The sequence below is a fragment of the Sminthopsis crassicaudata genome, chromosome 2 (assembly GCF_048593235.1).
Source record: "Sminthopsis crassicaudata isolate SCR6 chromosome 2, ASM4859323v1, whole genome shotgun sequence".
Lineage (NCBI taxonomy): Eukaryota > Metazoa > Chordata > Mammalia > Dasyuromorphia > Dasyuridae > Sminthopsis > Sminthopsis crassicaudata.
The window spans coordinates 552,938,917-552,962,324 of record NC_133618.1 but is presented as its reverse complement, the minus strand read 5'-3'; the positions used below and the strand labels follow the sequence as shown (position 1 = coordinate 552,962,324).

The 23,408-nt window shown below is 32.3% G+C and overlaps 1 protein-coding gene across 4 annotated transcripts in view; it reads left to right on the top strand.

The window, feature by feature from the left end:
- Positions 1-23,408, top strand: part of LRRC28 (leucine rich repeat containing 28) — a 158,717-nt gene that overhangs the window by 86,265 nt on the left and 49,044 nt on the right. For all 4 annotated transcript variants that reach the window (XM_074295039.1, XM_074295040.1, XM_074295041.1 and 1 more), the window contains one exon: positions 18,915-19,121. In XM_074295039.1, the coding sequence (XP_074151140.1) occupies positions 18,915-19,121 (207 nt within the window). The remainder of the gene's footprint in view (positions 1-18,914; positions 19,122-23,408) is intronic.

The window sequence follows — 23,408 nt, the reverse complement described above, 5'->3', positions numbered from 1 at the left end:
TTTGTGACAGCCCTTTTTATAGTGGCTAGAAACTGGAAATTGAATGGATGTCCATCAATTGGAGAATGGCTGAGTAAGTTATGGTATATAAATGTTATGAAATACTATTGTTCTATAAGAAATGACCAGCAGGATGAATTCTGAGAGGCTTGGAGAGATTGACATGATCTGATGCTAAGTGAAATGAGCAGAACCAGGAGATATATTATACATATTATATATACATTGTTCAACAACAATACTATATGAGGATCAATTCTGATGGAAGTGGCTATCTTCAGCAATGAGAGTATCCAATTCAGTTCCAATTGATCAGTGATGAACAGAACCAGCTATACCCAGCAAAAGAATACTGGGAAGCGAGTGTGGACTGCTTGCATTTTTGTATTTCTTCCTAAGTTATTTTTATCTTTTAAATCTGATTTTTCTTGTGCAACAAGAAAACTGTATAAATATATACACTATATTGTATTTAAGATATACCTTAACATGTTTAACATATCTAGGGGAGGGAGTGGAGGGAAGGAATGGAAAAGTTGGAACAGAAGTGTTTGCAAAGATCAATGTTGAAAAATTACCCATGCATATATTCTGTCATTTAAAAGCTATAATAAAAAAAATCACTTCTGAAATGATCAGTTTTTCTTATTGTTCAACTCTCATAGCTGTACATTTCTATGAAAAAAACAACAACAACATAGTTTTGACTAGATGGACCTTTGTCAGAAAGAAATTATTTCTGCTTTCTTTTCTTTTTTTCCCTTTTCTTTCTGGAGGCGATTGAGGTTGTGACTTACCCAAGATCACCCAGCTAGTGTTTAAGACCCAATTTGAATTCGTCTTCCTGACTCTAGGACCTAATGCTTTATCTACTGTGCCACCTAGTTGCTCATTTCTTCTTTTTAGTGTATTGTCCAGATTTGCCATAACTTTTATTCTAAGGATCAAGTATCTTTTAATTTCATGGCTGCAGTCACTGTCTGCAGTGATTTTTGAGCCTAAGAATATAAAATCTTATACTGCTTCCATTTCTTCTTCCTCTGCTTACCAGGAAGTTATGGGACAAATTGCTAAGATCTTAGGTTTCTGTTTGCTTGTTTTTTTTTTTTTTGTTTGTTTGTTTTTGTTTTTGTTTTTGTTGTTGTTGTTGTTGTTTAATTTCAAGCCAGCTTTTATACACTCCTCCAATCCAGTGGTGATTGTTGAATGTTCTAAATTTGCTGGTATATTGAGTATAGCACTTTAACAGAATTATCTTTTGGGATTTTAAATAGCTCCTGTTTGACCACATCCAGCTTAGCTTGATTCATGGATCTTATATTGCAGGTGCCTATACAATATTGATTTTTACAGCATCAAGATTTTTCTTTCATCATAGGATGGATTCATAGCTGAGCTTCCTTTTGTGGCCCAGCCACTTAATTATTCCTGGAGATACTTGTAGTTGTCCTCCACTCTTCCCCAGTAACATATTAAACCTCTTTTGAATCAAAGGGTTCATCTTCCAATGAAATTTCCCCACCTTTTTTTTTTTTTTTACTTAACAATATTTTATTTTTCCAATTACAGGTAAAGATAGTTTTCAACATTCATTTGGGTAAAATTTTGAGTTCCAAAATTTTCTCCCTTCCTTCTATCCTTCTTCCCTCCCCATGATAGCAAGTAATCTTATATAGATTATACATGTACAATCACTTTAAACATATTTCCATGTTAGTCATGTTTTGAAAGAAAAATCAGAATAAAAGGGAAAAATCACAAGAAAGAAAAAAACAAAACAGAAAAGGTGAAGATACTATGCTTCAATCCGCATTTACTCTCTATAGATGACTTTCTGAATGCTGATGGCATTTTCCATCTAAAGTCTATTGGAATTGTCTTGGATTACTGTGTCTTTTATAATTTTAGAACTATCCATGGGGTATTCTTGGTAAAGATACAAGAGTGATTTGAATTTCCTTTTTCAGTGGATCATCTATTGTCATCACCTTCCACTAAGACATATCTATTTTAGGTAATCTTGTGCAACATAGTTCACATTTTCATAAGTAGAAAACTTTAAAATTTAAATAAAAAATTTGTATCATCTCATCCTTATCTGAATCAGATCACTTTAATTGGAGTAAGTAACAGCTCTTCAGCGGGCACCGTATAAGTAGTCTGCATGTTCAAAGAAACTAGAAGCAAAATACAAGAAATTAGAGAAATAATGAAAGAATTTTTTCATGGGAAAAAAACTTTAGTAGAATGTTTCATAAACTTAGATAGAACTTTTCAAACTTCTGAACTTTAATTCCATAAAAAGAAGTAATGCTGCCGCTCCAAGAAGTATTTTAACCCCTGGGCTTTGGTGGGTATGTGATTTTGGCTGATCTTTAATGGTTTTCTAAAAGTACACTCTGTAGAACTTCACATAAATTCTCAGACTTATGCTTTTTGTGTGCTTCACTGTGTACCCTGGCTAAATGCTAAGAATTCAAGATCAACCCCCTTTGGAATAGATACAGATAAGAGCATCAGGTCTTCTTGTCTCCTATAGTATTACTATACTACTTTCTTCCCTTTTCTTCCATCCTTAACATCTTTGACTTTTTATAAACAGTTTAATTCTTGTTCTTAAATGTTGTTAATTTCTTTTTTACATGTGAAATCATGTAAAATATATTTTTATATTAGCTTCATAATAAAAAAATCAAAAAGCAAGAAAATTATACTTCAGTTTACACCTGGAGTTCATAAGTTCTCTTTCTCTCTGGAGGTAGATAGCATTTTTTTTTCATCATGAGGCCTTTGGAATTGTCTTGAATCATTATACTGAACTACTGAACCGCATAGCCAAGTCTCACAATTCACCATTGTTATAATATTGCTATTACTGTGCACAATGAATCTCCTAATTTTACTTACTTCACTTCGTATCAGTTCTTAGATGGAAAAGCTAATTCTAGTAAACCATCCTCAGTAACCAAAGTTATGTCATTGTCAGAAACAGTTTTATCTTTCTTTATCAAGAGCATTTGTAGCATCAGTATCAGAACTAGCACCTAATTTTGTGTGGTCACTATAAATAGGAGCTAACCAGCTTAGCTTGGATGTAGAGAAATCTCTTCAAGATGATGTTAATTGATAACTATACAATTGCCTTTTTTCTACTTTTCTATCAAAACCCTTGTTTTTAAAGGCTGAAAGTCTCACAATACTTTTCAAAATATTGTGTTCTTCTGTTCAATTTAATTCAAGTGTTACAAATTGACATTTGTGTTATGAATAGTTCTTCAAAGTGGGCTGATTTTTAAAATTTAGGTATTAATAAGTCAACTTTTGGACAGAACTGAAAATAAACTCATAATCACATTTATTTGCAAAAAACCCCAAATATTTGGGAATCCATCTACCAAAGAAAAGTCAAGAATTATATGAACAAAATTACAAGGCACTTGCCACAAGAATAAAGTCAGATTTTTTAAAAAACCAAATAACAATAGAGGTGGTACTGCTACAGGGATAGAGCCAACTAAAAATATATATCCCTTTATATGTAATAAATTGAGAGGCCAAAAATCGAGCATTTTAAATGTGAGAAAAGAAGAATGGAGGAGATAAGATTTATAGACCAAAATTTGAAATTTAAGTATTGGAATTTGAGTTTTTTTGCTTCTTTGCCAGTTTTTCTTACCACCGAGTGCCTGGGAATTAAAAATGTGAAAGCTGTTTTTAGCGAGACCGGAAAAAGCTAGTGTTTGAAAATAGCAAGACCTGTTATTGACTATATGTGGTCATTGGTTTGGCATGGTGCGGGTGGCTTCCTTCCTCTCCCCTTTTAAATCTTTTGCTAACTTAGTGTATACCACCAAGTTTATTGACTAGTACTTGCTGTTTTCTTTTAAAATTGTTATTCCTAAGATATTTTTATGCTATTGTCTTGCCAATTATATAGTAAATTATAATGCGACAATAATTAAATCATTTTCAACCTTAAGTATTCAAATATAGAAATTATTAATTTTTTAGCATAAAAATTCAGTTTAATCTCAATGAACTTTTCCTTCTAGGGAAATAGAAACTGTAAGCTTATGGAATACTTTTTTTATGCTCTTATAAAGATGAAGAACTAATTTATTTTAGTATTTCTCAAACTAAAAAAAAATAACATTTCTTTCTCTTCTTTATTTCAGAGAGTAAAATTTTAAAACCATTTCTTTTTTCTGAATACTTTATCTTTTGCAATTTATTTATAATTATATTTTTCTATATTTGCATATTATATTCAAATTACAAAAAGTATTATAAATCTTAGAACAGTGTTTATTCAATGATACTGAAATAATTAAACAAATATTGAATACCTATAATACATCGTAAGATATAATACACATGCTGAATATGTTGTTAAAAAAATACAAATAAAACATTTTTTTTTAAAATTCAGTAACTGCTATTCTCTTACCTTCATTCTCAGGTAAGCTTAGTGAGTGGTAGGCTAAAGTATATAATTGAATCTATAATGAATTTTATTAGAGATAAATATGAAGATATACATTGTTTCAAAAAAATAATTTCACAAGCACAGGGTGGACCAATCGTGATTGTATAATAGACTATCTAAAAAAAGATCCAGGGGATTTTAGTGTACTTCATGTTCAAAATGAGACATCACTGGTTTGGAGCTTTTAAAAAATACTAATGCAACTGTCTTGCATGCATTAGGGGAGATTTCTGATAGGGAAGATCTCTGTATCTTGCCCTGGCTAGCTATATCTTCTTCATTTGTAGACCACACAGTTAAAAAAGGATGATAATAAGCTAGAATGTGTCCAGAAGAGGGAAACCAAAATTGTGAAGGGCCTTCAGTTGATAAACTATGTTGAAGAAACCAGGAATGTAATTTATTGTGAAGAAGAAAAGATCAGAGGGAGTGAGTTTGAAGAAAAATCTTCACTTAAAGGCTTGTCATGTGAAAGATAAATTAAATTTACTTTGCTTGCTTGAAGAGGATAGACTAAAATAAAGTGTGGGAGATTAATTTAGGCTTGATATCAAGAAAATTTTCCTAATACTTATAGTTATCCAAATGAGAATAAGTTACCCAGAATTTACTGGGTTGTCCCTCAGAGACTGTCTCCAATGGCTATTAGTTTGGGATATTTTAATGGAGATTCTGTTCATATATGGATTGGACCAGATGGCTACTGAAGTCTGTTCAAATTCTAAAATGTTGTGATTCTGTGAGAACCTTTATAGTGTTATTTTGCTTTCCAAAAGTAATTACTATGAATTTTTACCATAAGTTCTACTTTTTACCATAATCATCTACTTTTTTTAGTCACATATATTATTTTTGGTAATTGGTTTACTATGGATTACCACTTGCAAAAAGTAAACATCTTCCCTCTCCCTTAAAAGACCCTATAATGGATATGGAGATTATTTTCATGAAGACTTTATATAGTTAGAGACTTATGGTGTGTTCTCTTAATGTTTTCTTAATGACCTTTGTTAATAAACAATAAGGTCTGAAGTTATATACATTATTCTTCTTTCTTCAGATGCCATCAACACTTTTGAAACTGTGTCCTCACCAACAGAGTCCTTCTCTGTGTGTGCTTGGTCTTTTCTATCATTTTTCCTGTCTTTCTTTTCTTTACTGTCATTCTCACTTCTTCCATGAACAGGACTGGGAATGTGATGTTCTAAATGTGGGAGTTCTACTGCCTATTTTGGTTTTTTAAAAAAGTTTGTTATTATTAAAAATCTTTGCAAATCTTTTCTTCATTTGTTTGTTGTTCTCCTTCCAAATCATCCTTAAATGCCCTTAAGATTACTTTGCTAAATTGAGTCTCAAAGCTTTCTTTGAACTAGTTTTTTTTTTCTACTACTACTTTCTGTTTTAAGAGACAACAAGAACAACAGAGGGTTTTTTCTGTCATACCCATCAAAATGGGTGAAACTTAGAATATTCTTTGTGCTCATTTTAAATCTGACTTTAAACTTAGGCTAGCACCCACTGCTTTCGTGGAAATGACCATTTTATATTTTAAATTTACTTTTAGATTTCCCTGGAATGATCTATGGAATACCCTTCCCAGCACTCATACAATCAGTTAGCATTCTTAAACTTTTTGCCTTGAAATTACTTTTCCATTGTGAAAATTTTTTTATTAAAAGCATTCCCTAGGCTTATCACTAATAGCATCTAACTTTTTGGGAGAAATTCAAATAATAAATGTATTTTGGATAATATATTATGATTCCTAACTTTTGACAAAATTATTGATCCTTTGTGGGTAATTTTCTGCCTTGAATATTTGTTTTTGCATCTCTCTAATTAGAACTTCATGTCCAAGATGCATAAAGTAACAGAAATATAGGGCTTCCTAAAAGTTTTAGTGCAATTTTAAACTAAGACTTAAAACTTGTGAGATACCTAGTATGTGACCAAAAGCCATCTTGTGAATTTCAAAAGATACAAGTGAACTGTTTTCAAAAGAATAATTGTCAACAGTAAGCAATCATATCAAAGATTTCTCCAAGTCATTAATAAGTACAAATCATAGTATCTCTGAAAATACATCTCATGCCCAACTTTCTGACAAAGATGACAAAAAAAGGAAATAATGTTAATTAATGAAGAATTGTGGAAAGACAGACATACTAATAAAATGTCAGTGGTCATATAAATTGATCTAACCATTCTGAAAATCAAGTTGGAATTATTATAAGCAAGTAATTAATATTTCCATAATTTTGATCCAGTGATCCCACTGCTAGATCATATGCCAAGAACTGCAAAAATAGAAAGTTCTCATATACAACAAAATATTTTAGCAGCAATTTTTTGGTAGCAAAGGATTGGAAACAAAATAGATACCCTTCAAAAGAGAATGGATAAGCAAATTATATAATATGAGTGTAATGGAAGAAACAGTAAATATGAAGAATACAGTGAAGCAAGGGAAGATTTTTGGAGTGATACAAAATGAAATAATAGCCAGGAAAAAAGTATATAAAATAATTATAACAATGGAAATAGAGAAAAAAGAAATAACAAAATTAAAATTGACTGCTCATTAAATATAATGATCAACTTTAGCCTTGGAGAAAAGAAAAATTACTTCCCTCCTTTCTTTGCAGAGCTATGAGAGTATGGCTGTAGATCATTGTATATATGGTCAAACTCAATTTTTATATTATTTTGTTTTGCTAAACTGCTCCCCTACCACCACTGCTCTCCATAGACAGGAAGACAGTTATACTTGTAAAAGGAAGGCGATATAAAAACAAAAGTAACAATAGCTATTCCAAAATTTTCTGCCCTGTAGTTTCCCAAAAATTTTCTCTCCAAAAAAATTTACCACTTTTTAAAACATTTTTTCTAGTTCTTCAGTTTCATTCAATTCTTCTTTAAAAGGTTCGTATCTCATTGCTTCACTAATGTGAAAACTCAGAAATAATATTCTTCAATCAATTTTAGCTTTATCAGTCCTTGCAAATTTAATTTTCAGGTTCAGATTAAAAAAATGTTCATCATTCTTCCCTATTATCTTGGCAACATTTTTCACTTAATACATACTTGTAGTTAGAAATTTTTTACTGGCCTAATTAATATCTTACCATGTTTTCCTTACTTGGAATTAGTTCTTTCCTTTAAAGACATATTAAATGAACTGGGTCCCTCCCCCCCTCCCATTTATCAAAACAAAACAAAAAAAAAAAAAAACACAAAACATTATTTGTTAAGGCAAGGTTGCAATCCTAATCTAAGCACTGTTACTTTCAATTCTTAGTTTTGTCAAGAATTTTTTTACTATCCTGCTTATAAGTTTCACATTATAAAGATATTTTAATATATCCTTTTAGTCCAAAAGCTAAAGGTTCAACTTAATTTTTAATAGATTATGATTGTTAACATTATTTAGCTCTGAAATTAGTATCTAAAAGCAGAAACATTACTTCAAATTGGGCAACACCACTTTGTTGCCTTGTCTCTCTAAACCTTGTCATTGAAATATAAATCATTAGATTCATCTTTCAAATTTCTGGTACTTTTGATATATGTAGTTATTATACATAGAATATACATATTAGGGGCAGCTAGATGGTATAGTGGATAAAGCACTGTCCCTGAAATCAGACCTCAACCTCAAACCTTAACATTTCCTAGCAGTGTGAACCTGGGCGGGTCACTTAACTCCAGTTGCCTCAGCAAAAGAGAGAGACACAGACAGACAGAGACAGAGAAAAGAAGAATAAGGAGAATACAGAATAAGAAGACGATGACTTAGAAGACAATGATGACAATTAAGAAGATGGTGATGATGATGATGATTATGACTGATTTAGCTAATGAACAATTTGAACATGTGTGTTTAAGTTTGAATGTATATGTTTAGCAGAAAGAGCAAACTATTGTTATATGTATTTTCTCCCATTAACATGTAATACATGTTAATCAGGATCATGGAATAAATATTTATTGATTACTGATAATTAGAGTTGTTAAATGATCTTTTTGTTATTTATAAGAAGTGCATATGGCATAAGATGAAGTCTGTGGGAATTTAAGTAATGTACAGCAACAACTATAAAGTACAAGACACATGAAAACAGTATTATAAACAATAAAGATTGATAAAGCACCCGTCCTGAAGTCAGAAGGACCTGAGTTCAAATGTGGTCTCACATTTGGTCTCACATAACTTAACATTTCCTAGCTGTGTGATCCTGGGGAAGTCACTTAACCCCAGTTGCCTCAGAAAAAAAAAAAAAAAAGAAAAGAAACAATAAAGATATTTATCAAATGATCACCAATAAATTCAGAGGCTTCTCATTGTATATTTTCCTTTTCTGCCCCGCCAAACCATACTTTATACCATTTCATTTTCCAAAATATGCATTAAAATCCATATCACTCCATGACAGTGAGTAGTAGGGAAATTTCATTTGCATTTTGGTTCTCACAAAACCCCAGAAAACTTCCACAGACAAACATATGTTGAACAGTGTAGTTTAGCTCCATTCTTTTCTGTAAGATTTTACAAACAAGTTATTCTTTTTTACCAGTATTTCCCTTGGCCACCATATATCTACATTTGGCAACTAAAATAGTACTTTTTGACAAGTGAAGGATGAAAGCAAGCTACTGAAGGAGGTGCTACATTGCCAGAATCGATCTGAAGCTGTGCCTTGCCATCTTCAAAGAGACCTACAGTCACAACATTTTAATAACATGCCACAGAACATGGTATAAATCTTGAGGTTTGAGCAGAAAAAAACTGTAAAATCACTTTGAAAGATTTCTTATTCATGCTTATGCCACCAAGAATAATAAAACTTTCTCTATTTCATACTGGCTGCTACTGAGAAAGGACCATATTTGTTGAGTTGTGTTTTGGATTCTTAGAAGGTAGAGAAGACTTGGAAACTCACTACCATTATTTTGAGATGAGTTAAAGAAATCTTTTTCTTTAGCTTATAGCCTCAGGTCAGAAAAAACTTAGGAACACGCAATAGTATATGAGTACTCTAAATTAGATGTCAAGAACTCCAGCCAAAGAATTGAGGCCTTTTTGAAATCTTTGAATCCTTGGGAAAAAATAATATAGCAGAAAAGTAGAATGTCATCTTCCTTATTCTCCCTTTACATGTTTTAGGTAGGTAAAAGACTGAAAATGTTCTAGTCTAGAAGATAGCTCTGGAGAATGGTCTAGGTCCTACAAAGACAATGTATCATAACTACCTGTTATCATAGTATAGGTAGTTGAGCTCCTTTATGATTTGAAGAACAGGAAAAATAGAGCAGGGCTTCTTAAACTTTTTCCACTCACAGCTCTTTTTCTCTTGATAAAATTTTACATAGCCTTGGGCATATAAGTATATTAAATAGGTATACAATTCAAACATTTACTTATAACAAATCATAATTTCATGACCTTCATTAAATAACCCCATATTGGGTCCCAACCAACAATTTAAGAAGCTTTGCAATAGAGAATCAACCAAGCAGCTCTAAGAATAACTTGTCTACCAGTTGTAAAGACTTTTGGACTCAGACAAATGACCAATATGGAGAATATCTGGATCACAATTCAGATGTTGCAGAAATTACATCTTCATCTTTTCTTGTCCATCAAGCAAGACTAGCCCAGCATAGTAAATATCTTTGTCCTTGGCTTAATGCTGAATTTGATTAGAGAATATATATCTGATCAAGAGTGGAAAAGGCAGCATTGAAAATTCCTATGCTCAATTTAGGCCATCTATGAGATTGGTACTGCAAGCCAGGGGATCTCAGGATATTATGGTTTCAGAACTAATGTCCATATTATATGTCCATATTATATGGTTTGAAATGGTATTGACTTATGAGGCTCCAAGAGCAATGAAAGAATAGGCAGACAATAAACATTGATGGAGTACATATAATGTGCCTATGTAACTTCAGTCTGTAATATGAATAAAATTCCAGGTTTGGAATGCAGTAGATAACAGTGCTATGTATATTATGTATGGCATTTGGCCTTTGTATTTTGATTACATTAGGTACTTTTCTTCTATAATTTAGGTATTACCTGTGACCTAATCTACATATTTTACTTTGTTGTATTGTGCTTTGTGATTTGTAAATTTATTCAGCGGCAACTTTAATATATAGTATAGCTATGTATATTATGTGTCATCATTCCCCTAATTCACATGGATGATCTATGGCATGCAACTTTGATAAGGATATTATATATGATCTATTTGCATATATGCTTCATATTTAGTAGATTAGTAAATGTTTATTTTGATATGTACTTATAAGCTGTCAATATGGCATGTAACATGAAATGGAAGGCTGAGGCATGTGAGAATAAGAGTGCGTAGAAAGATACAGGAGGAAGGAATTTTTTTCTATGTGGAATGGTAGCTCTGAATTACTGGAATTTGAAGAAGAGGATTTAAGAGTTTGCCTACCCTAGGATTCAATTTAGTTCAGCTAGCATTTTTAAATTTCTCTTAATGTGTTAGGCACTATGCTAGTAATACAAAGCCAAAAAGTAAAGCAGTTATTACCCTCAATGTGTTTACAGTCTATTGAAATAGATAGCATGTACATTAACAAACATATCTAAATAAATATGTAGGAGTTTTATGGGGAGTTAGGTATTAACTGCTGAGAAATTGTAAAAGATTTTAATGTTAGAAAACAAGTAATATTTAGGGCCCCTAGGTTATAATACTCAGGTTGAGAAACCCCTTTTTAACCTCTTCCCAAGATGAGAAGAGAATGGAGTATTAAGTATTTATTATGTACCAGGCACTGTGTTAAATGTTTTACATATATTATCATTTGATCCATACATTCAGAAATTAGTTAAACTAAGTGCACATGGAGCAAGTGCTCAGCACGCCATCTCTTTATTTCCCAGAAGCACAAGTTCTTCTCTGCCATAAGCCTTTTGAACCCAGTGATTGGTAAAGTGCTTAATAAATATTTATTGATTATTTAATTGATTAATTCACCCCCTGAGGCTTGAATTTCAGATGAATGTGAGTTTTCTTTTGATTTAGGTTGTCTTACTTTTCACTATCCAAAATCTATTTCTTGTTTTTGATTTTTAGACTCTTAACAGATATCTTTTTTTGTTCCACACTTAAATCGCTTAGATAGAATATATATACATTTGACTATGGTGCCCTAACAAGGATATTTCAGCCAATTATTGTCATACATAGATATATATATATAGATATATAGATATATATCTATATATATATATATAGAGAGAGATGTGTATATTCATATACCTATACACACACATAGTGTCTGTGTGTATGTGTATATATAAACATGTATTTTATAGCCTTGAATTTGTGATTTATTACAAAATGACCCTACTTTTAAAATATTTAATTTTATCTACTTTATAATCACTTGATTTTATTTATTTCTTCAAATATTCTCTCTCTAGTTTTGATAATCACTATTTGTCCACTATATTATACATAAAATTTAACTTAAACTATAGAACAAAAACTTTAGTTCTTTCTCTACCTAAACTGCCAAACATTTAAACTGTACTGCAGAGAGCAAAATTTAGTTGAGTTGGACATGATGAATGCCAAAGTTATGCTTGCCTAAAAGACTATTTTATGGAGAATTCACATAAGGTAAACATTCACTTAGCAGTCAGAAAAAGCAATACAAATGATGTAAGGCAGAAATTCTTTTTTTTAAATTTCTTATTTTTTTAAAGCTTTTTAATTTTTAAAACATATGCATGGCTAATTTTTCAACATTCACCCTTACAAAACCTTGTGTTCCAATTTTCCTCCTCTTCCCCCCCCCCACTGATGGCAAATAATCCAATATAAGTTAAACATGGTAAAAAATTTGTTAAGTCCAATATGTTACACATATTTATACAATATCTTGCTGCACAAGAAAAATCAAATCAAAAAGAAAAGAAAAAAATGAAAAAGAAAATAACAACAATAAAAGCAAACAACAAAAAGAGTGAAAATGCCATTTTGTGATCCACACTCAGTTCCCACAGTCCTCTCTCGGCATGTAGATGGCTCTCTTTATCACAAGATCGTTGGAACTGGTTTGGATCATCTCATTGTTGAAAAGAGCCACATCCACCAGAATTGATCATTGTATAGTCTTGCTATATATAATGCTCTCCTGGTTCTGCACATTTCACTTAGCATCAGTTCATATAAGGATATGCAGTTTAATAACTTTTTGGGTATAGTTCCAAATTGCTCTCCAGGATGTCTGGATCCATTCACAATTCCACCAACAATGTATTAGTGTTCCACTTTTCCCACATCCCCTCCAACATTTGTCATTATCTTTTCTTGTTATCTTAGCCAATCTGACAGGTGTGCAGTGGTATCTTAGAGTTGTTTTAATTTGCATTTCTCTGATCAGTAGTGATTTAAAGCACCAAAAAGGAAAATTTTAAAGAAAACAGAACAAAACATTATCACGTGCCCAGAAGAATATCAGGGAGGACTCAAAATTTGTAACAATTAAAGTTCAAAAAAGCATATATAATAATAGTGTATATATATATATATATATATATATATATATATATATATATAGTCAATTTTTGCTTCCTTATAGGTTATTCTTTTGTTCTCAGTTGTGCACTTTCAAACTTTTTTCCCCTTTCATTCCCTCCCCTACTTCTCCCAAACAGACTACAGTTAAATATGGGTATATGTGTATGAGTGTGTGCATATACACAGAAATATGCACTTCTATTTGCATATAAACATGCACACACACATATATATACACACACATCAATATCAATGCTAATATGGCTGATATATAATATAGATTTCTCTCTTGATTGAATCTTTAAGTTTGATTTTGTCTAAGATCAATGATTATCAACCCCACTTCCCTTCATCTTTATCCCTTTCCCATTAATCTATATAACTTGTCCCCTCTATACTCTATCTTATCCTATTCCCTCCCCGCCATTTCTTTCATATTTAACCTATTCATAATAATGTGAGTAGGTTTTCAGATCCACCATCCCTCCCCCCCCCCATGCCTTTTTTATGTTAAATTTTCTATCAAGTTCATGTTTGGTTGAGACAATGTCCTGAAAATTGAACCTGACCCTGGGGTCTTTCTTCAGCACTATCCTGATTGTCTTAGGAGGACTCTCCCTATTCTGCCCCAAGTCTTATTTGTTTTTCACTGGACTATGTTCATCTTGGAATACAATTGATTTTATTTGTGGGGGGAATCTGAAGAGCTTGGAATGTTCTGACCATTCCACCATCTTCCCCAAACCAGAATTCTTAATCAGCTCATCCTCTCTGAGACTGTCTTCATTAGCATATCGTTAGACAATTTTGGGACCTGGTCAGTTCGACGTGGCTCCTCCTTGATCTTTCCCTGACCTCTCCCTAATTCCTCTCTTTTCTTCCCCTTACACCTAGATCCCACCTTTTATTCCTCCCTTCTTTCCTGAGAGCTTAAAAATTGTGGTTTGCTACACAAGGATGCTTTTCTTTTTATTTTCAAAATATATGCATAGACAGTTTTCAACATTCACTCTTACAAAATCTTGTTCAGATGGTTTTTTCTTCCTCCCTTTCCCCCATCCCCTCCCCTACATGGCAAGTAATCCTATATATGCTAAACATATGCAATTCCTCTATACATATTTCACAAGGACACTTTCAAGGTCTCTCTGAAGAACTTTAGAATTGAGATCATGAATGGGAGACACTGGCACAGGAATGAGCAGCATAGCATGCCCTTATTAAAGAAGGTGCTGTGCTCAAAAGAAATATGAGTTATGAACATTTGGAGAATCCGCCTCAAATGTTCACATGGACTATTTGTTATCTACTTTGTGGCATAGGATTCTGAGTTTGTATTGATCTAATAACTCATAGTTGGCCAGACTGTAATTTGACTCTAATAAAGAAGTGTCATTTTGTTTCTCTTTGAGAACAAAGAACAGCACCCAACAAACCAGAGCAAAAACTAAATAGCCAAACTTTTTTTATAACAAAGAAAACTTTCTGCATATTAAAACTTATTATTTCTTTTACTTTGAGGGCAATAATTCAATGTTTACGTTTTATGTCTTTACTTTTGTATATCACTCTTGACTTTTGATAATAAATGTTTATTTTTTGCCTTTTTTAGATGGGGTGCTTTTAATTTGACATTTGAAAGTATATTTGAAAATATGTCATGGCAAAGAATAAATTTGTAAAAATAATATTAGCATGATTATTAGTTATACCAGATGTCCCCTAAATTTTTAGTGAATAAAGTTTTAAGCTACTAAAGGAAGACTTTGAATTACAATAATCTACTATTACATGAATTGGGTGATAAATTAAGATAAAGTGAACTTCAAAAAATCAAAGAGTTCTAATTATGTCAACAAAGAGAATGATTAAATACTAATTCTGTTACCAAGAAAGTAAATATTAGCATTCAATTATATGATAATTGAGTTATTAAGGATGGGTATATATATATATATATATATGTATATATATATATATATATATATATATATATATATATATATATATGTATATGTATATATATGCCTGCAATAGAAAAATCTCACAAGAAACAGTAGACTTTCCTTGAAAATGTTCAGCCATTAATGAATCTGCGTTGATCTTGTCATGATTTGATTTAAGACTGCACATATTTGTATTCAAGGAAGCCCCTCTTAAAGATAGTAAATATATCCAAAATGGTCAAATTATATTCACTAACTTATTAACACAGAAATATAAATAAATCAGCCAAAAAAAAAAAAGGAAGTGAATCACGGACTGGAGGGGTGACCACATTATGGTCAGAAATATTTCAAATGTTTGATATCATTTATGCTGATAACTCTCTTCCATAACTTAGGTGATCTTAGAAGAATGCCTTAGAACTTAGAGGCAGTTTCTTGAAAATGACCAATTGTGACTCTGTAATATAATTTTATTGCCTTATATAATTTTATTCTTTAGCACTAGATTTATTGCTATTGGATATTTAACAATTGTCCCTCACACTAAAATTTCTTATGCAATGTCCTTTCTACTTATCAAAACCAAACCTAGAACAAAAAGGTAGTTATCCTACATTTTATTTTCTAGATACCTAATTCTAATATCTCTTTATGTTTATATTGAGGATATGGTTAAGCACAAGATAGTAGGTGTAGCTAGGTGACAAAGTGGATAGAATTCTAGGCCTGGAGTTAGAATGAACTCAACTCATTGTGCAACCCTGAATAAGTCATAAAACCTCTATTTGCCACAAATTTCCTCATTTTTAAAATGGTGGGATTGTGGAGACCACTGAAATAATAATTATGAAGCACTTGTCACATTGTCTGGCAAATAGTGATATATAAATAGTTATTATTGTTATCATCATCATCACTTTGTCTCATAGACTCTTTTGGCAATATGGTAAGGCCTTTGAAAACCTTTTCATAAAAAAAGTTTTATAAGTTAAAATATCTAGGATTACAAAAAAAGTCCTATTATAATAAATATCTTTTTTTTTTTTTTTTTTTTTTTTTTTTAGAAAAGGGTTCACTGACCCTAGCTTTTAAACCCTTGCAAATCTAAACCAGTCAGTCCATATTCAAGCTGTGTTTTTCTTTGACTTTTAGATTCCTTTGTTTCTTAAAGGAATATTTTGGTGATTAGGAAAAATGAAAGGAGTTTCTCCAAAGTATCTAATTGTGTCTATTGAGATTAGCTTAATGTAGTCCTACTTTTTGTGCTGCTTCTCATTTGTCATTTACCATTTACCTGCTTTCATATTTATCTCATGTCCTATCTTTCCACCTCGATTATAAACTCTGTAAGAGTATGGATGGTATCTTCATACTTCTTTAGATTGCTAGCATCTCAGTAATTGTTGAAGATCATGCCTTCTAACTGCAGATATCCTTTAGGGTTCTATCCTAGTCCCTTTTCTTTTTTTCTTACAATACTGCTTCATTTTGTAACCTCATTAGCTCCCATGAATTTAATTACTATCTCTTTGCTGATGATTCTCAAATCTTACCTTTCTCTCTTTGTTGATCTCCAATCTTACATCTTAAGCTTTGACATCTTCAATTAGACGTCTAGTAGACATTTTAAACCCAGTATGTCCAGAACAGAATTTAGTGTCTTTTTTTCCTAAACCTTTCCTATCTCCTGCCCTCCCTATTACTGTAAAGGGCAACACCATCATCCCAGTCCTTTGGGTTCCCAACTTTAGAGTCTTACTGTATTCTTCCTTATCTCTCACCTTACTCCTCCCCCACTTTGCCTGCCAGTTTAATCTTTGCAATATCTCTCTAAAGTGCCCCCTTCTTGCCTCTGACAATGCTGCTGTTCTGGTGAAGACCCTCATTATCTCATGCTTGGTTTATTGAATTGCTTACTAGTGGATCTTCTTGCCTCTAACCTCTTCCCTACTCTATTCCATCCTTCATTTAGCCAGGTCATTACCTCTGGCTGTCCCCCATGCCTAGAATATTTGTACTTTACTCTTGACTACTGATCTCTTCAGTTTGTTTTAAGTCCCAGCCAAAACCTTACCCTTTACACGCAGCTTTCCCCAACCATTTTTAATTCTAGTGATTTCCTTTTGCTAATTATTTTCTATTTTGTATATAGTCTGCTTTATATATATATTTGTTTGCATGTTGTCTCACCTATTAGATTGTAAGCTCCTTGAGGTCAAAGACTGTCTTTTGCTGTTTTTGTATCCCCCATGCTTAGCCCAGTGCCTAACATATAGTAAGTGCTTAGGAAGTGGTTATTGACTAACTTATTAATAATCGCCTACCTTTAAATAGTCTCTCATCAAATAACATAGTGAAAAATTATTAGCTTTGATCACAAAAGCAGGATTATTGCCTTAAAATTTTGTTAGGCAATTAAAGGCTTAGAATTACTTCACTAACTTCACTAAAGTTTCCTGAAAGGCAAATTTAAACATTTATTGAGCACTTTTTATAGGCAGAGTCCTTGGATTGATATAAAGATTATCCCTGAGAAGAGAGACAGTGTCCTGAAATTTGGAAAGTAAACTACATCCTCCACACAAACATGAAGTAACATTATATTTAGTTATCTAAAAAGTAAAATATAAGGTAATTATCTTTTTTGATCTTGTTTTAGCTTTGATAGATAAAGAAGAGCATTGGAAGATAATTTTGGTGTTAAATACAATAATTGAAAATCTTATAAACAAAATAGACTTAACTAATGATGGTGACTAATATGCATATTAGGCAAGTTCCACAGAGTCACAATTGGCTTTCGAGAAACTTCCTTAAATTTTTCTCCTTAATTTTTTGGTCATAGATCTTCTAAGTCATGGAATAAATGATATCCAACTGAATTTTCCCCTTGTTTTCTCTCATCGTAACCAATTAGAAAATTAGATGATAATCCAACCAGAATGAGTTCTGTCAGTAAAATGCATTGATTTGCCTAGTTGGAGAGGGGTGTTTTTGATTGCTATATGGGTGAACTAACTTAACGCAAGAAAAACTTTTCACTGTCTAAGAATGCATTCCTTACATTATCCAATCAGCCATTTTGAGAAAAAGTTGTTGATCACAACAGGTATTGGGCAAGAGAATTTGAATTGCTCAAAACCTATTACCACTAATAGAGAAACAATTAAAAATATGTCAATGACTAGCTGTTGTTCATTATAGGTTTATCTGCTATATATTTACTTCTCTTCCTGAACTTAAATAGGGAGTTAAAAGGACATATTTATGAGTTGCAATTTGAGACAGCCAAACAATGTGACCCCTATACAAAACAAACAAACAAAAAAAAACCAAAAAACAAACTTATATCCTCCATCTCTTAGTTAATTTTACTCACTATATATTCTGTCACCTTGCCATTATCATCATAGGTACATAATTATATTTTTAAAAATTTCTTCCTATATAGTTTAATTGACATGTATAATTAACATGTCTTAATTAACAGTAAATAATTATCACACAATTACAAGCAGTAGATATCAGACTATCTGGACCATTTAAAATCCTTCCTTCTTTTAGCTCTAATCCTAGTAGTTATTCTTAAATGATGAGAAAGAAACTAAAATTGCCACAGCACAATTCTAGCTCTATTTCATTGCCTTTGAATTTTCAACTTCCCCTTTTGTTTCACCCCAGCACCTAAAAACTATTATTGAATTGTAGCAATCTAGTTTAGAAAAGCTATCCAAGTTGATTGTTTCAGAAGTATTTGCATTTCCCCTAAAATTATGTGCTTTTTAATAATTGATAGCTTTGTTAACTTTATTGCCTCTTATTATTGAATCAACTTAATTTTCATTTGTTTATTGTGCTTGTGGAAATGAAATTAATTAGAATGCTATCTTATATTAATTTTAATTCTAGAAGTTGGAGATTTAAAGGAGCTGCAGACGCTAGACATTTCTACCAATCGTTTACTAACTTTACCGGAGAGGCTTCATATGTGCCTTTCTCTGCAGTACCTAACTGTGGATCGAAATCATTTATGGTGTGTACCTCGTCATCTTTGCCAACTTCCTAGCCTCAATGAACTCTCCATGGCTGGAAATCGTCTTGCATTTTTGCCACTTGGTAAGTAATTCCATTTGTCAATTAAAATTTTATTAAAAATATTTCACTGTCTACATACAGAGTAAAGGTAAAAGGCTAGAGCAGAAACTATTATGCTTCAGTTGAAGTAAAAAATATAGGAGTAGTGATCCTGATCTCAGATAAAGCAAAAGCAAATAATCTAACTAAAAGAGATAAGGAAATTACATCTTGCTAAAGTATACCAAAAATGATGAAGTAATATCAATACTAAACATTATATGCACCAAGTGATATAGCATCCAAGTTCCTAGAGGAGAAGTTAAGAGAACTATAAGAAGAAATAGACAGAAAAACTATACTAGTGGGGGATCTTAACCTTGCTCTATCAGAACTAGATAAATCACAAAAATAAATAATAAAGAAGTTAAGGGGGTAAATAGAATTTTAGAAAAGTTAGATATGATAAGCCTTTGGAGAAAATTGAATGGTGACAGAAAGGAATATACATGTAATCTATACAAAAATTGACCATGTATCAGAGAATAAAAACCTCAGAATCAAATGCAGAAAGGCAGAAATAGTAAATGCATCTTTTTAAGATCATGATGCAATAAAATTACCTGTAATAAGGGGGAAAGTAAACCAAATATTAATTTGATCCTAAAGAATGAAGGGGTAAAACAACAAACCATAGACATAATTGATAATTTCATCCAAGAGAATGACTAATGAGACAACATACCAAAATTTATGGAATGGAGCTAAAGCAGTTCTTAGGGGAAGTTTTATATCTATAGATACTTACTTGCATAAAATAGAGAAAGAGAAGATCAATGAGTTGGGTGTGCAACTAAAAAAAGCTAGAAAAGAAATTGAAAACTCCAATTAAATTACAGATTTGAAATTCTGGAAATAAAAAGGGAGATTAAAAATATTTCTTTATCTAGGTGAAAGAAGTTTATTCTTTGTTTTCTTTAAACACATTTAAATCAGTTTTTATAGTATTCAGTATAGCACTATTGTTTAACCAAGAAAGTTTATTTTAGGTCCTAAAACTTCCACTTTTACTCTGGAAATATTCTTTTTATACCCAGAAGGCAGTTATCCAAATATTCCTATTTTTTATTTTAAAAATATTTTCATATTGAAGTTTGAAATATGTGATGAGATATATGCATTCTGAAAGTAAAATTAAAATATTAACAGTTGTAGTAGTAGCTCATATATATAATGAGACTCAGGGTGGCATAATATTTAGAATATTGTCCTCAGAGCCAGGAAAACCAGGGTTCAAGTTCAACTTCTGAAACACATATAGAGAGATGGAGATAGAAACTGAGAGAGTTAAAATTAGAATTTCCTCATCTGGGAGGGCATCAATGAAATCATATGCCTTGATGTAGTTCATCTTTCATTTTTTAAGAGGACCTATGACATCACAATAGTGATGTTCTAACTGAGTGAATGGGATTTAAGCGGAAAAACTACACCAAGTCACCAGCCTCATTCTTTCCTTCAGAGTCATCAATCATAGTCTACTTCCTATATGTTAAGACTGGTTTTAGGTGTGCTAGTCTTTTAAATGGCTGAGGAGGCTATTGAGTTTCCTTGCTTTCTGAAGCATAAAGGGTCAAAGCCAAGAAATGTTAGTATCCAAAAGCTTTCTGAGTTTCTACCACCTTCTGGGAATGTAGTGTTCTGGTTGGTTTTCTGGAGGTCTCTGGACCAGCCTTCATTTCAGCAAAGTAATTAATCACCATGAGAGTAGCCAGGGATAAAGTCCACATTCTTTATTATCACCTTCAAAGTTTTGTGTCCTTGCCTGGGGCTTGGCTAGCTTTCTGGAGGTCCTCCAGAATGTGTCTTGGTTTCTGTGGAGGAAACAGGAGAACCACCAAGATGGTCTCTGTCTTGAAGTCTGTCTCAGTTTGGGAGCTTGTGCTCCAGCTTCCAGCCACCACGAAGGTGGGAGATGCAATGAATGTCTCTCCTTGAGGTTGAGCTTGAGCTCCTGCCTTCAGTCCTCTGTCTTCTCTGAGTCTAACCCTGGCTGAGTTTGTCTCAGTTTATATGCTCTATTATAATTAGATTATTTACAGTATACTGAGTATAAGTCAATCATTATATTATTAGGGAACCATTATTTGTTGTAAGATTAAATCAGTCATATTGAACTAGAGAACTTTAATCACCATGCTAAACTAGCTAACCATTGTCTTATCAATTTCACTGAATTAACACCTTGTAAGAATCCTTGTTTCAAGTATAGAGTTCTGGCCCGTTACATGGGAATGACTTACTGACCTAATATGGCTGATCAACATGAGGAGTTGTAGAAGAAAATAGCAGTATTTTGAGTTAATATCCTTTTAAAACTGGTTCTTTCAATCTCTTATCAATAGAATTGTTTTAATGCATTTCATAATTGAAAAATACTTTAATTGCATTTTAATATCCAAACCTGAATCACTGGGCTGAGTTTGAACTTATTCAAAATGCTCTGTTCCTATCATATTTATATAACACTTTATGATTTATAAAGATTTTAACTTTTACATAAACTTGTGAAGTAACAAAGGTACTACCAGAACATGACTCCTCTTTTTATACAAAGAAAAAAATCAAAGATCTGAGAGACCCTTATAATTTAACCTAGTTTACAAAACTCATGTTAACCCATTTATTTGAATCCAACTCCAGTATTGAGAAAGGATTTGGTTTATGTTTTAAAAAAAAAATGGACATTAATGAGAATTTGGCTTTCAACTAGAGAAATAAATTCCTTTTAGAGCACTATAAAATGCCAAGGTATTATAATCAATGATAGAGCCAAACTAAAAACTATAGCATTTTTAAAGACTTCTGCAATTGGCATCTCATAGGGCAGGTATACATAAGCCCATGCTCAGACATTCCAAAGTCATATGCAAAGAGGAGATTGTCTTCATACTTAGGAATGCAAGTTTGAGTAGTCATATTGTTTTCAGGTTTCCTTAGTCATATATTTCCCCTTAATACTAGGAATGAACCTGTGAAGTATTGGAAATTTCTTTCAGATGCACAGTGTTCATACTGATACCTACTTCAAGTTTTTATTGGGATTATTTAGCCCCCATTTAGCCCCACACTTTGGCTGCTATGATCATTCTTTTTATCTGTTGATGAAGGTATACCTGCCAGAAGCTACTGCTTTCTCATACTTGCAATCCCAAATATGCTCACAGTCTTCACCTTAGCCAAATGCTCTCATTTATTTCTTTACCTCTTATAGAGCACTATATAAGTCATGCTAGGATTGATTTCTCTCTAAATATAATATGTATAAAAGCTGTGAGCCTAAGACAAAGAACAGTGTTACCAATGTTTTTTCTTGATTCTGTTGCTTTCAATCTCTTCTTCATTTCCCCAAAGTGGCAGCTACAAAACTCCTCTTCTAAAGCCTCCCATACCACACCCTACTAATTCTTCTCAAAAGAAAATCTTGCCTCATACTTTCCTATCAAAATAGAAGAAAAGCCATTTACTTTATGGACAAGTAAACAAAGAGATGGAGTGTTTTATTTTTGTTCCATCAAAGAGGGCAGTGTCATGGAATCAAAATGTATGTGATTGGGAATAAAGTATAAGAAGACTGGAAAGGTAGGAAGGAACTAAGTTATTAAGAGTTTTAACTGCCAAGCACGATTTTGTATTTGATTTTGGAGACAATAGAGAGACATTGGATGTGGTTAGATCTGTACTTTAGGACAATTACTTTGGTAACTGAATGAAGGATAGGCTGGAGTTGGAAGGAAAGTGAAGCATCTGGAATTACTAGTGGGATGTTGCATTATTCCAGGCATGAGGTGATAAAGGTCTGCACCATTGCAGAATCATGGAAGAAAAGAGGCCATATTTTAGAGATGTTGTAAATGTGAAGTAAATAGGCCTTGAGAATGGTTAGAGGTGAAAAAAAGTAGTCTAGGATGTCCCCCTGGGATGTAAGCCCAAAGGACTGGGAACATGGTGTTGTCTTCAAGAGTTACAGGAGTGTTTGAAGGGGGGAAGGGTTTAAGGATAAAGAAAGCATTATAATGAGTTCAGTTTGAACTTAAGATATGTATTGGACATCCAGTTCAAGATGTCTGAAAAGCAATTGAAGTTGTGGTAAATAGAGAGCAGAGAGCAGGACTGGTTAATGGGGTAGTAGATTTGAGAATCATCAGAATAGAGAACCTAAATAAACTGAGGAATTGGCATGTTCACCAAATGAAATAATATAGAAATAGAAGAGAACAGGGCCTTATGGAACACTTCTGGGTAGAAAGCCTGAAATGGATATATATT